General features: G+C 41.3%; 1 protein-coding gene across 1 annotated transcript in view; it reads right to left on the minus strand.

Annotated features, from left to right (window-relative positions):
* LOC132378218 (insulin-like growth factor 2 mRNA-binding protein 3-B) overlaps positions 1 to 13,124 on the minus strand; it is a 180,902-nt gene that overhangs the window by 19,333 nt on the left and 148,445 nt on the right. Inside the window, exons 10-11 of the mRNA XM_059944929.1 lie at positions 12,067 to 12,180; positions 2,922 to 3,041 (exon numbers count right to left, since the gene is read on the minus strand). Of these exons, the coding sequence (XP_059800912.1) occupies positions 2,922 to 3,041; positions 12,067 to 12,180 (234 nt within the window). The remainder of the gene's footprint in view (positions 1 to 2,921; positions 3,042 to 12,066; positions 12,181 to 13,124) is intronic.

The following is a 13,124-nucleotide window of genomic DNA, read 5'->3' on the forward strand; positions in this document are numbered from 1 at the left end:
GGAGCAGAAGGATCTGGGGGTACATGTCCACAGATCCCTGAAAGTTGCTTCACAGGTAGATAGGACAGTTAAGAAAGCTTATGGGATGTTAGCTTTCATAAGTCGAGGGATAGAGATTAAGAGACGCGATGTAATGATGCAGCTCTATAAAACTCTAGTTAGGCCTTACTTGGAGTACTATGTCCAGTTCTGGTCGCCTCAGTATAGGAAGGATGTGGAAGCATTGGAAAGTGTACAGAGGAGATATACCAGGATGCTGCCTGGTTTACAGAGTATGGATTATGATCAGAGATTAAGGGAGCTAGGGTTTTACTCTTTGGAGAGAAGGAGGATGAGAGGAGACATGATAGAGGTGTACAAGATATTAAGAGGAATAGACAGAGTGAACAGCTAGCGCCTCTTCCCCAGGGCACTACTGCTCAGTACAAGAGGACATGGCTTTAAGGTAAGGGGAGGGAAGTTCAAGGGGGATATTAGAGGAAGGTTTTTCACTGGTGTGTGGAATGCACTGCCTGAGTCAGTGGTGGAGGCAGATACACTAGTGAAGTTTAAGAGACTATTAGACACTTATATGAAGGAATTTAAGGTGGGTGGTTATATGGGAGGCAGGATTTATTTGAGGATCAGCACAACATTGTGGGCCAAAGGGCCTGTAATGTGCTGTACTATTCTATGTTCAATATCAGTAAGACAAAGGAGATGGTGATGGACTTTAGGAAGACTAAGCCTGTATTGTTCCCTGTTACTCTTGATGGTGAGGACATGGATGTGGTGAGGATCTACAAGTACTTGGGGGTGCACCTACCTGACAGATGAGTGGAGCTCCAACACTGAGACTGTGTACAAGAAGAGCCAGAGTCATCTCTACTTCCTGAGGAGATTAAGGTCCTTTGGAGTATGCAGGCCTCTCCTTCACATGTTCTACTAATCTATTGTTGCCAGTACAATCTTCTATGCAGTAGTGTGCTGGGGCAATGGCATCAACACAGGTGATGCCAACAGGCTGAATAAACAGATTAGAAAGGCTGGCTCTGTTATAGGAGTCAAACTGGACACACTGGAGGCTGTGGTAGAACAAAGGACCCTACAGAAAATCCTGGCAATTCTGGACAATATTTCTCTTCCTCTGCATGCCACCTTGGCTGAACAAAGAAGCAATTTCAGTACCAGACTAAGACAACTGCACTGCTCCAAAGAGCACTCTATGAGGTCATTCTTACCCTCAGCCATTAGGCTCTATAATGAGTCAATCCAGAATATTGAGCTGCTAGTCTTGCCCCTCCTGAAACCAAGTCTCAATAATAGCTACAATATCATAATTTCAGGTGTGGATCCATGCCCTGAGCTCATCTACATTTCTTGATACTGTAATTCAATTTTTATTATGTATTGCATTGTACTGCTGCCACACAACAAATTTCACAACATATGCCAGTGATATTAAACCATGTCAATGATATTAAACCTGATTCTGATTCTGAGATGGTGGTAAGTGAAGAGCCTGTGCCATCTGAGAACAGAGTGAGGGGACAGGAAGGACCTACAGCAGGTTATGTCTGGGAACAGAGTGAGGGGCAGGAGGGACATAGTGCTGGTTACATCATGGAACTTTCAGCCAGAGACTCATTCCACTGAGATGCAACACTGAGCGTCATAGGAAGTCATTCCTGCCTGTGGCCTTCAAACTTTATAAATCCTCCCTCGGAGTGTCAGACACCCTGAGTCAATAGGCTGGTCCTGGACTTATTTCCACTTGGAGTTAGTTAGTTAGTTATTGATTGATTGTTTTATATTGCTATATTTCTACACTATTCTTGGTTGGTGCGACTGTAACGAAACCCAATTTCCCGCGGGATCAATGAAGTATGTCTGTCTGAACGGGTGGGGGCAGAAGGGACCTACCGCAGGTTGTATCAGAGAATGGAGAGAGGGGCCAGGAAGAATCTACTGCAAGTTACATCAGGGAATGGAGTTGGGGACAGGAGGGACTTACTGCAGGTTACAATATAAACTCAACATTGGAATAGTCAAGTCTAGCAGTAGTTGATATTTGGGCAATGGTGGAATATCTCATTAGAGGGAGTGTCAATAATCCAACATTGTGTTTTCACACGTCAACTTTAAGGGCAAGAAAACAGATCGGAACTGATGAGGACAGAACAGAGCCTTGTAGATCCAAGAGGTAATGATGCAAGTGAAGGTAGGGTTCACAGCCAATTTCACAAGTGGTCCAGTTGTCATTGTGATTCATAGACCCAGGCAGTTTACCAGCAGGCTATACAATTCCCCAGCAATGAAACAGTTTGATATTTGGTCCTTCAAATTGAATCTGATAAAATGTACAAAATGTTGATTCCTGAACTAACCACAATCCATTGATCAGCTACCTACATGTTGTTATTGCAGCTTCATTTCCATGCATGCTGAAAACCAAGGGGTCTGCTCAAATATGTGGTTTAAATGAAATATACTCATTTCAACATACCCAACAGCTTAAATTTGCCTCTATTGGAAATCAATGTGAATCTCCTTCTCACAAAGCATGACCAGACGATAAAAACATTATAAGAGCAAATGATCAACATCTTACCCAGCAACACAGATCATTTAGATAGGTGGTTAAAGAAAATTTACACGGCTTAGTGTTTCGGCTGAAAACTAAGCTGTCAAATGAAGAAAATTATCGATGCATAGGGACATTTAACGCATCACTAAAGTCATTCAATACAGCTAATTTATCAGCAACATTTGAAAGTATGGAAGTCACAATGCAACATACTGGCACAGACTGTAACTAAACTAAATGTTGGGTTTCCATGCTAATGAGTTGTTTAATTCTACATTCCAAAATCTCTGCAATTTGTTTTACTGAACAGCTCAAACAGCAACGTTACTGCAAACTTCAACATAATTTCAGTTACCTTAATGGAGGCAGCTGCATAACGGGACAATTGTTTGATGTGTTGTCCTTTCTTGCCAATAATTGCACCTACAGCCAGGGCAGGGATGAACACATGAACGGTCTCTGATTCTGACTGTTGCTGCAATGAACACAAGAGTCATTACATACTTGCATTAATGCATAATTAAACAGCTTCAGATTCATAAGCAACATTTATACAAGAAAAACATTTGCACACAATTCCATGTACAAGAACCAACTTCACTTGCAATCTTATGCAATTTACTTTCAACATTCTCACCTCCACTACAAACACACAATGTAGTCTTTCAAATCAAATTTTCAGTACCATTAGGAAAAATAGACAGCAACAGCTAGAGCAACAGAAATTTTTTCCAATGGTACTGCTCAAATAGATCATCTTTAATAAACATATCCTGTAACAGAATTTCTAAAATTTAACTGTTTACAAAACACTCTGCTGTTGCAAATTCATGAACTATCATTAGTTAATGTGGGGACAATGGCTTTTGTTACAACACACCCATGCACAAGACTGAATATCAAGTTCCAGATAAATCAGAAGACAGCTCACAGCATTATCAATCTGTGACATCTATTGAAGAACTGAACTACAAAATCCAGTCTCATTCAACTTTTGAATTAGCCATAGAACAACACAGCACAGAAATAGGCTCTTTGGCCCATCGAGTCCATGTCAAACCATTAATCTGCTTAGCCCCATCGACCTGCACCCAGACCATAGCCCTCCATACCCCTCCCATCCATGTAACTATCCAAATTCTTCTTAAACGTTGCAATCAAACCCACATTCATCTCTTGTGCTAGTAGCTCGTTTCATAAGACCATGAGATAATAGGAACAAAATTAGGCTATTTGGCCCATCAAGTCTCCTCAATCATTTCATCATGGCTGATCCAATTTTCCTCTCAGCCTCAATCTGCTGCCTTCTCCCTGTATTTCTTCATGCCCTGATCAATCAAGAATCTATCAACCTCTGCTTTAAATACACTTAAAGGTTTGGCCTCCACAACTGCCTATGGCAATGAGTTCCACAGATTCACCACTCTGGCTAAAGAAATTCTTCCTCATCTCCGTTCTAAAAGGACAACCCTTTATTCTGAGGCTGTGTCCTTTGGTCTTGGACGCTTTCACTATAAGCAACATCCTCTCCCCATCTACTCTATCAAGGAGTTGCACCATTCAATGGGTTTCAAAGAAGTCACCTCTCATTCTTCAGAATTCCAATGAATACAGGCCCAGAGCCATCAGACACTCTTCATATGACAAGCCACTCAATGCGGGAATCATTTTTGTAAACCTCTGCACTGTCTCAAGTTTCAGCATATCCTTTCTTATGGGTTCAAATCTGCTCACAATACTCCAAGCGAGGGCACGTTAGTGTTTTATAAAGATTCAACATTACCTCCTTGCTTCTGTATTCTAATCCTCTTGAACTGAATGCTAACATTGCAAGTGCCTTCCTCACCACAGACTGCAAATTAACCTTTAGGGAATCCTGCACAAGGACTCCCAAGTCCCTTTGCACCTCAGTTTTTTGCATTTTCTCTCCATTTAGAAAATAGTCAACGCTTTCATTTCTTTTATCAAAGAGTGAGACTATACACTTCCCAATACTGTATTCCATCGGCCATGTCTTTGCCCATTTCCGAATCAGTCCAGGTCTTTCTGTAGCCACTCTACTTCCTGAAAATTACCTGCACCTCCAGCTATCTTCATATCATCTGCAAACTTTGCAAAAAAGCCATCAATTCCATAATCCAAATCATTGACATCTAAAGTAAAAAGAATTGGTCCCAACACAATCCCCTATGGAACATCACTAGTCACCAGTAGCCAACTGAAAAAGGCTCCCTTTATTCCCACTCTTTGCCTCCTGCCAATTGGCCACTGCTTTATCCATCCCAGAATTTTTCCTGTAATACTATGGGCACCTTGTGAAAGGCCTTCTGAAAATCCCAAGTACACACCATTAACCAATTCTCCTTTGCCTATCCTGCTTGTTATTACTTCAAAAAATTCCAACGTATTTGTCAGGCAAGATTTTCCCTTTAAATGGCTATTTTATCATGTGCCAAGTACCCTGAGACTTCATCCTTAATGATTTGACTCCAACCTCTTCCCAACCACTAAGGTCAGACTAACTGGACTATTATTTCCTTTCTTCTGCCTCTCTCCCTTCTTGAAGAGTGGAGATACATTTGCAATTTTCCATTTTTCCAGAACCATTCCAGTATCTAGTCATTCTTTAAACACCATTACTAATGCCTCTATGATCTCTTCAGCCACTTCTTTCAGAACTCTGGGGTGGACACCATCTGGTCCAGGTGATTTATCTACCTTCGGATCTTTCAGTTTCCTAAGAAACTTCTCTCTAGTCATGGTAACTTCACACACTTCATGCCCCCTGATAACTGGAACTTCCAACATACTGCTCGTGGAATACGTACACAATGCTGGAAGAACTCAGCAGGTCAGGCAGCATCTGTGAGAAAAGAGTAGCCAACGTTTCGGGCTGAGACCCTTCATCAGGAATACTGCTCGTGTCTTCCACAATGAAGACTGATGCAAAGTACTTATTCAGTTCATCTGTTATTTTGTTATCCCCCATTACTAGCTCTCCAGCATTGTTTTCCAGTGGTCCAGTATCCACTCTCACTTCTCTTTTACACCTTATGTATCTGAAGAAACTTTTGTTATCCTCCTTAATATTACTGGCTAGCTTACTTTCGTATTTAACCTTTACCTTCTAAATGACTTTTTTTTTAAAAAAGTTATAACTATATAAGACATCAATTAGACAGCACTTAAGAGTACTGTGTTCAGTTCTGGTCACTTCATTACAGGATGGATGTGGATACTCTAGAGAGAGTGCACAGGAGATTTACAAGGATGTTGCCTGGATTGGAGAGTATGCCTTATGAGAACAGATTGAGTGAACTTGGCCTTTTTTCCTTGGAGCAACGGAGGATGAGAGATGACCTGTTAGAGGTTTATAAGATGATGAGAAGCATTCATCGTGTGGGTAGTCAGAGGCTCTTTCCCAGGGCTGAAATGGCTAACACAAGGGGGCATAGTTTTAAGGTGCTTGGAAGGAGGTACAAGGGGAAGTCAGAGGTAAGTTTTACCACACAGAGAGTGGTGGGTGTGTGGAATTCACTGCCAGCGAAAGTGATAGAGGTGGATACAATAATCTTTTAAGAGTCCCTTAGAAAGGTACATGGAACTTAGAAAAATAGAAGGCTATGCGGTAGGGAAATTCTGGATAGCTTCTAGAGTAGGTTACATGGTCAGCACAGCATTGCGGGCTGAAGGGCCTATAATGTGCTGTGTTCCAACAAAGCAAAAATTAGCAGGAAGATAGAGGATTGGGAAGCTTTAAAAACCTACAGAGATCAACTAAAAGAATCATTAGGAGGGAATAGATGAAATAAGAAAACAAGCTAAAACAATCTCAATGTGGATAGCAAAAAAAAGATGAAAGTGGAAATTGGACCACTAAAAAAATGAGGCCGGAGAAATAATAATGGGGGACAAAGAGATAGCAGATGAACTAAATGAGTACTTTTCATCAGCCTTCACTGTGGAAGACACTATCAATGTGCCAGATGTGGAAGGGTGTGAGAGAAGAGAAGTGAGTGCAGTTATTAATACAATGGAGAAGGTTCTCAAAAAGCTGAGAGACTTAAAGGTACATAAGTCACCTGGCCAGATGAACTGCTCCCTAGGGTTAGCGGTAGAGATTGTGGTGGCATTAATAATGATCTTTCAAGAATCATTGGACCCTGGCATGGTTCTGGGGGATTGGAAAATTGCAAATGTCACTCCACTCCTTAAGAAAGGAGGGAGGCAGCAGAAAGGAAATTATAGACCAGTTAGCCTGACCTCAGTGGTTGGAAAGATGTTGGAGTCAATTGTTAGAGGGCTATGGATAACCCCAAGTAATTTCTCAGGAGAGGGCATGTTCGGCACAGCTTTGTGGGCCAAAGGGCCAGTATTGTGCTGAGGGCTTTCTATGTTTCTATGTTAAGAATGAGGTTATGGAATACTTGGTGACACAGTACAAGATAGGATAAAGGCAGCATGGTTTCCTTAAGGGAAAATTTAGCCTGATGAACCTGTTAGAATTCTTTGATGAGATTACACATAGGACACATAAAGGGGATGCAGTGAATACTTGGATTTTCAGAAGGCCTTTGACAACGTGTCACTCGAGGCTGCTTACCAAGTCAAGAGCCCATGGTATTACAGGAAATTTACTGGCATGGTTAGAGCATTGGCTGATTGGTAGGAGGCAGTGACTGGGAATAAAAGGATCCTTTTCTGATTTGCTGCCAGTGACTAGTGGTGTTCCACAGGGGCCTGTGTTGGGACCACTTCATGCTGTACATCAATAAGTTAGATGATGATCAACAATGGCTTTGTTGCCAAATCTGCAGGTGATATGAGGATTGATGAAGGGTCAAGGTAGTGTTGAGGAAACACGAAGGCTGCAGAAGGACTTTGACAGATTAGAATAGGCAAGGAAGTGGCAAATGAAATATAATGTTGGAAAATGTATGATCATGCACCTTAGTAGAATAAATGTGCAGACTATCTTCTAAACAGGTAGAAAATCCAAAATCTGAGATGCAAAGGGATTTGGGAGTCCTAGTGCCGAACACTCTAAAGCTTAACTTGTAGGTTGAGTTGTTGGTGAGGAAGGCAAATGCAATGTTAGCATTTATCCCTAACCTTAATGCCAGTGAGTGGGGCTGAGGAGGGAAAAAAGGATCAGCCATGACTGAATGGCAGATCAGACTTGATGGGCCAAATGACCTAATTATGCTCCTAAGTCTTATGGTCTTTATCAATTCAAATGAACAAGTGGCTGATAAAATTATTTTGCTGTAAAGATTGTATCTCTAGTGTCAAATGTTCTTTACGATGTGGAGGTAACAGCAAAAGTTCAAACAAATTGGTCTTTCCTAGACACCTGAAAATAGGGGTAGCAGGAGCTTCTTTACAAAAACCTCTGGAGAGATGGAAAAGTGCACTGTTCATATGGGGAATTCCAGCTAGGGCAGAAGGGTGGGTTGGCAAGTTTGCAGGCGACACAAAGGTTGGTGGTGTTGTGGATAGTGTTGAGGATTGTCGAAGAGTGCAGAGAGATTGCAGAAAATAGGATGCAGAAATGGGCTGAGAAGTGGCAGATGGAGTTCAACCTGAAATAGCGTAAGCTGGTATACTTTGGAAGGACAAACTCCAAGGCAGAGTACAAAGTAAATGGCAGGATACTTGGTAGTGTGGAGGAGCAGAGGGATCTGGGGTCACATGTCCATAGATCCCTGAAAGTTGCCTCACAAGTAGATCGAGTAGTTAAGAAAGCTTACGGGGTGTTAGCTTTCACAAGTCGAGGGATAGAGATTAAGAGTTGCAAGGTAATTAATGATGCAGCTCTATAAAACTCTGGTTAGGTCACCTGGTCACCTCACTATAGGAAGGATGTGGAAGCATTGGAAAGGGTACAGAGGAGATATACCAGGATTCTGCCTGGTTTAGAGAGTATGCATTATGATCAGAGATTAAGGGAGCTAGGGCTTTATTCTTTGGAGAGGAGGAGGAGGATGAGAGGAGACATGATAGAGGTATACAAGATATTAAGAGGAATAGATAAAGTGGACAGTCAGTGCCTCTTTCCCAGGGCACTACTGCTCAATGCAGGAAGACATGGATTTAAGGTAAGGGGTGGGAAGTTCAAGGGGGATATTAGAGAAGGTTTTTCACTCAGAGAGTGGTTGGTGCGTAGAATGCACTGCCCCAGTCAGTGGTGGAGGCAGATACACTAGTGAAATTTAAGAGACTACTAGACAGGTATATGGAGGAATTTAAGGTGGGGGGGGGGGGGGGGTGGATTATATAGGAGGCAGGGTTTAAGGGTCAGCACACCATTGTGGGCCGAAGGGCCTGTACTGTGCTGTACTATTCTATGTTCTATATTCTAAACCCCAAAGAGAATGCAATTGGAGTGGTGTTCATACATTTTCCCTGTATTTGCGTGGATGTTCCCCACGTGCTTCAATTTATTTGTACACTTCAACATTAATAGACTACTGTAAATTGCTCCTAATGTAAATTGGATGGCTGGAGAACCGGGGAAATGATGGGAGGATAGATTATGAGAAACAGATGGGAGAATGGAACCTCTATATGAGCTGGCATATGACTCAATAGGCCAAATGGCCTCCTCTGTTGTCAAACATCACCAATCTATTGAAGGCATCAAGTTATACCTTTTTTGAAACAACAATTTGAAGAGATTTAAGAACATATTCCATACATACAGCTGAAAGAAAAACAGAACCCAGTTTCATACAAATCAGAAATCTTAAAATTTAAATTATAGATAGTTTGGGGTATTTGGAGGCACATGATAAAATAGGCTGCAGTCAGCATGGTTTCCTCAAAGGAAAATCTTACCTGACAAGTCTGTTAGAATTCTTTGAAGAAATAACAAGCAGGATAGACAAAAGGAGTGTACTTGGATTTTCTGAAGGACTTTGACAAGGTGCCACACGAGGCTACTTAACAAGCTACTAGCCCATGGTATTACATGAAAGATTCTAGCATTGATAAAGCAGTGACTGATCGGCAGGAGGCAAAGAGTGGCAATAAATGGAGCCTTTTCTGCTTGGCTGCCAGTGACTAGTGGTGTTCATGAGAGTCTGTGCTGGGACTGATTTGATTTACATTGTTATACACAATTTGGATTGTGGAATTGATGGCTTTGTTGTAAAGTTTGCAGATGGTAGGAAGATAACTAGAGGGGCAGGTAGTTTTGAGGCTACAGAAAGACCCAGACAGATTAGGAGAATGGACAAAGAAGTGGCAGATGAAATAAAGGGTCAGGAGGTGTATGGTCAAGCACTGAAAGGGTTGACCATTTTCTAAATGGAGAAAAAATACAGAACTCTGAAGTGCAAAGGGTCTTGGGAGTCCTTATGCAAAATTCCCTAAAGGTTAATTTGCAGGTTGAGTCTGTAGTGAGGAATGCAAATGCACTGGTGAGGCGTCGTTTGGAGTAGTGTCAGCAGTTTTGGGGCTCTCATCTCAGAAAGGTTGTGCTGAATCTGTTGAGGGTTCAAAGAAGGTTCACGAAAATGTTTCCAGGATTGAACGGCTTGTCATCTGAAGACTGTTTGATGGCCTACACCTGTATTCACTAGAATTCAGAAGATTGAGGAGTGACTTAATTGAAATCTATTGAATGGCAAAAGGCCTTGATCGAGTGGATATGGAGAACATGTTTTCTATGGTGGGAATGTCTAAGACTCGAGGACACAGCTTCGGAATAGAGGGACGTCCTTATAGAATGGAGATGAGGAGAATTTCTTTAGCTAGAGAACAATGAATCTGTGGAATTCTTTGCCACCGGTTGTTGTGAGGGAGAGGTTGATGGGTTCTTGATCAGGGCATGAAGGGTTACAGAGGTGCGGTGGGAGAGTAGGCAGGAGATTGGGGTTGAGATAGAAATGGATCAGCCGTGATAAAATGGTAGGACGGACTCGATGGGCCAAATGGCCTAATTCTGCATCAGTATTCACCATCTATAACCACAGATTATGGAATCATCATAAGAAAATTTACTTACTTCAAACTTCACATAGCACCTGTTAACTTATTTGAATTAATTGCATGATAAGAATGATATATTTTTGTACTTGTATTAATTTCAAATGTTTGCACCCATCTTACACAAAAAGATTTCAGGCAATTACGAACATCACCCAATGCCACACAGGGAGCTGTCCCTCTTCTTCAAATGCCACCTTAAAGAACTCTACAAGTGGATTGCATCCAATTTCATACATCTGCACCTTGAAGAGTCTATATGCAGGTTATTCTTTCTCCTGCATTTATTATCCTGGGGCATAGTTCCTCTGAAATGCTATCCACCGCACATTACCCAGTTACTTCCTTTTTCTCCCCCAAAGCTATGACAAACCCCCCTTCCACCAAACTAATTTGCCTAAGCAACCATGACTCTGAATGATCGAGCAGGTTGCTCTATACATCACAACATTCTTGGGGTGTAGGAAGGAACCATTTCACCATATCCTTCATGGCTTTCTACCAAAGCAACTCACTAATGCATCACCTTTCCTCTATCCATCTTGTAAAACCATGGAACCTTATGTTCACCACATTTATCCAGAGGCTGCAGGGGAACCTGCCTCTCTCATCTGCATTCCACAGGTTGTGAAATAGTTACTCTTTGTCAGCATTACTTCTCCTCCATTACATTTTATAAATGCGACCCTGAGCCTCAAGTCTTCCACCAATAGGAAAAGCCTCCCACACATTGTGTACTTTACTAGATCTCCACTCAGTCTCTCCAAAGAAAACAGTCCCAAGCTCTCCAAACTATCCTTCAAAACTGGAAAAAAAGATTCTGCAGATGCTGGAAATCCAGACCAACACACAAAATGCTAGATGAACTCAGCAGGTCGGGCAGCATCTACAGAGAGGTATAAACTCTTGATGTTTTGAGATGAAATCTAAATTCAGGAATTGAATGGAATGGGGAAGCCAGAAACATACCCCCTTCACAACGATGTCTTTCAACCCAGTAAACAATCCCGTAAATGTCCCCGGACTACTACTGCACCTATTTACATTCACAGATATTTGCTTACAATTGTCCAGGATGTGTCAGATTACTCCAAGTTTTCTTTCTTCAAATTAAAATTTAAACCATTATACCCCTAAATATCCTGAGAATATAATTAGGTTCACTGGTCTACAACAACCTAGATTTTGGACTTTCTTTTAAAAGAAGCATGGTATCTATGTTTAAAAAAATACAAATACATTAAATTGCCATTTGCATTCTCATCTATAAATCTTTAAACAAAGTAAAAGACATGAACAATACAAATATTTAAAGATCACCTCAAATGAGACAAACAACAAACACTTTCTAACGTGGCATTTCTTTTCCAGACAAGCTAGTCAGTCAGTGCACTTAACAAATCAAAACGTCTTTTATAGCCATATCAATATACATCTTCACAACAATGAGGTGGTAATTCCACTTCAGGGACGGTAATGATTAAACCATAATCAGTGTGGTAACAACTCACCCCAAATGGAGGATACGCAGCAGGTGGCACAGACGGTGGTGGCAACACAGGTGAAGATGGAGGGAACAGCCCTAGGGCTTTCAGGTTCAGACCCGGGATCAAATGCGCTTGAAGCTAGATAATAATATTAACTGAATAACTATTGTGACAAATACAAGGTTGTTTAATGATTCTAATTATACCAATACTATTTTACTGTACACATCAATAACTATTATACACAATTAAAAATGTCCCACAGCTTTAAGATTATATTATCCTGTTGCTCTCTATTTGCATTACTAAATTATATATAGGTAATTTACAGGTTTTATGTATTGAAATATGCTGCCACCGCAGAACAACCAATTTCATGGCATTCAGTTTGGTCCATGTCAATAAATAGCCACAAATTCAGAGAATGAGTTGATAAACCTTGTAAGAATTACAATTGAAAACCTCTTGGAAGGGTTCCTTCCAACAAACACTGAATGCTGCTTGTCCTTGACAAATTCATCTCTGGCCTTCAGCGTGTAAATCTCAGAGAGGTTTCAGAATGCTGGCAGACTAGGGTAGAGTCATCTAGAAGCACAGCACAGAAACAGGCCATTCAGCCCATCTAGTCCATGTCAAAACAATTGAAACTGCCTAATCCCATCAACCTGCACCAGGACCATAGCCCCCCAATATCCTTACTACTCATGTACCTATCCAAACTTCTCTTAAACCTTGAAATCAAGCTCACGTGCTGGCAGCTCAATTCACTCTGATGATCCACTGAGTGAAGAAGCTTCCCCTCAAACTTCTCACTTTTCACCCTTAACCCATGATCTCTGGTTGTAGTCCCATCCAACCTCATTGGAAAAAGCCTAGTCGTATTTACCCTATCTATACTCCTCATAATTTTGTGTATACTTCTATCAAATCTCCCCTCAATCTACTGCGTTCTAAAGAATACAGTTTTTATCTTTCATTACAACACAGGTCTCCAGACCCAGCAACATTCTTGTAAATTTTTCTGCACCATTTCAACCTTGTTTACATCTTTCCTGTAGGTAGGTGACCAAAACTGCACACAA

This window comes from Hypanus sabinus, chromosome 20 (genome assembly GCF_030144855.1).
Source record: "Hypanus sabinus isolate sHypSab1 chromosome 20, sHypSab1.hap1, whole genome shotgun sequence".
Lineage (NCBI taxonomy): Eukaryota > Metazoa > Chordata > Chondrichthyes > Myliobatiformes > Dasyatidae > Hypanus > Hypanus sabinus.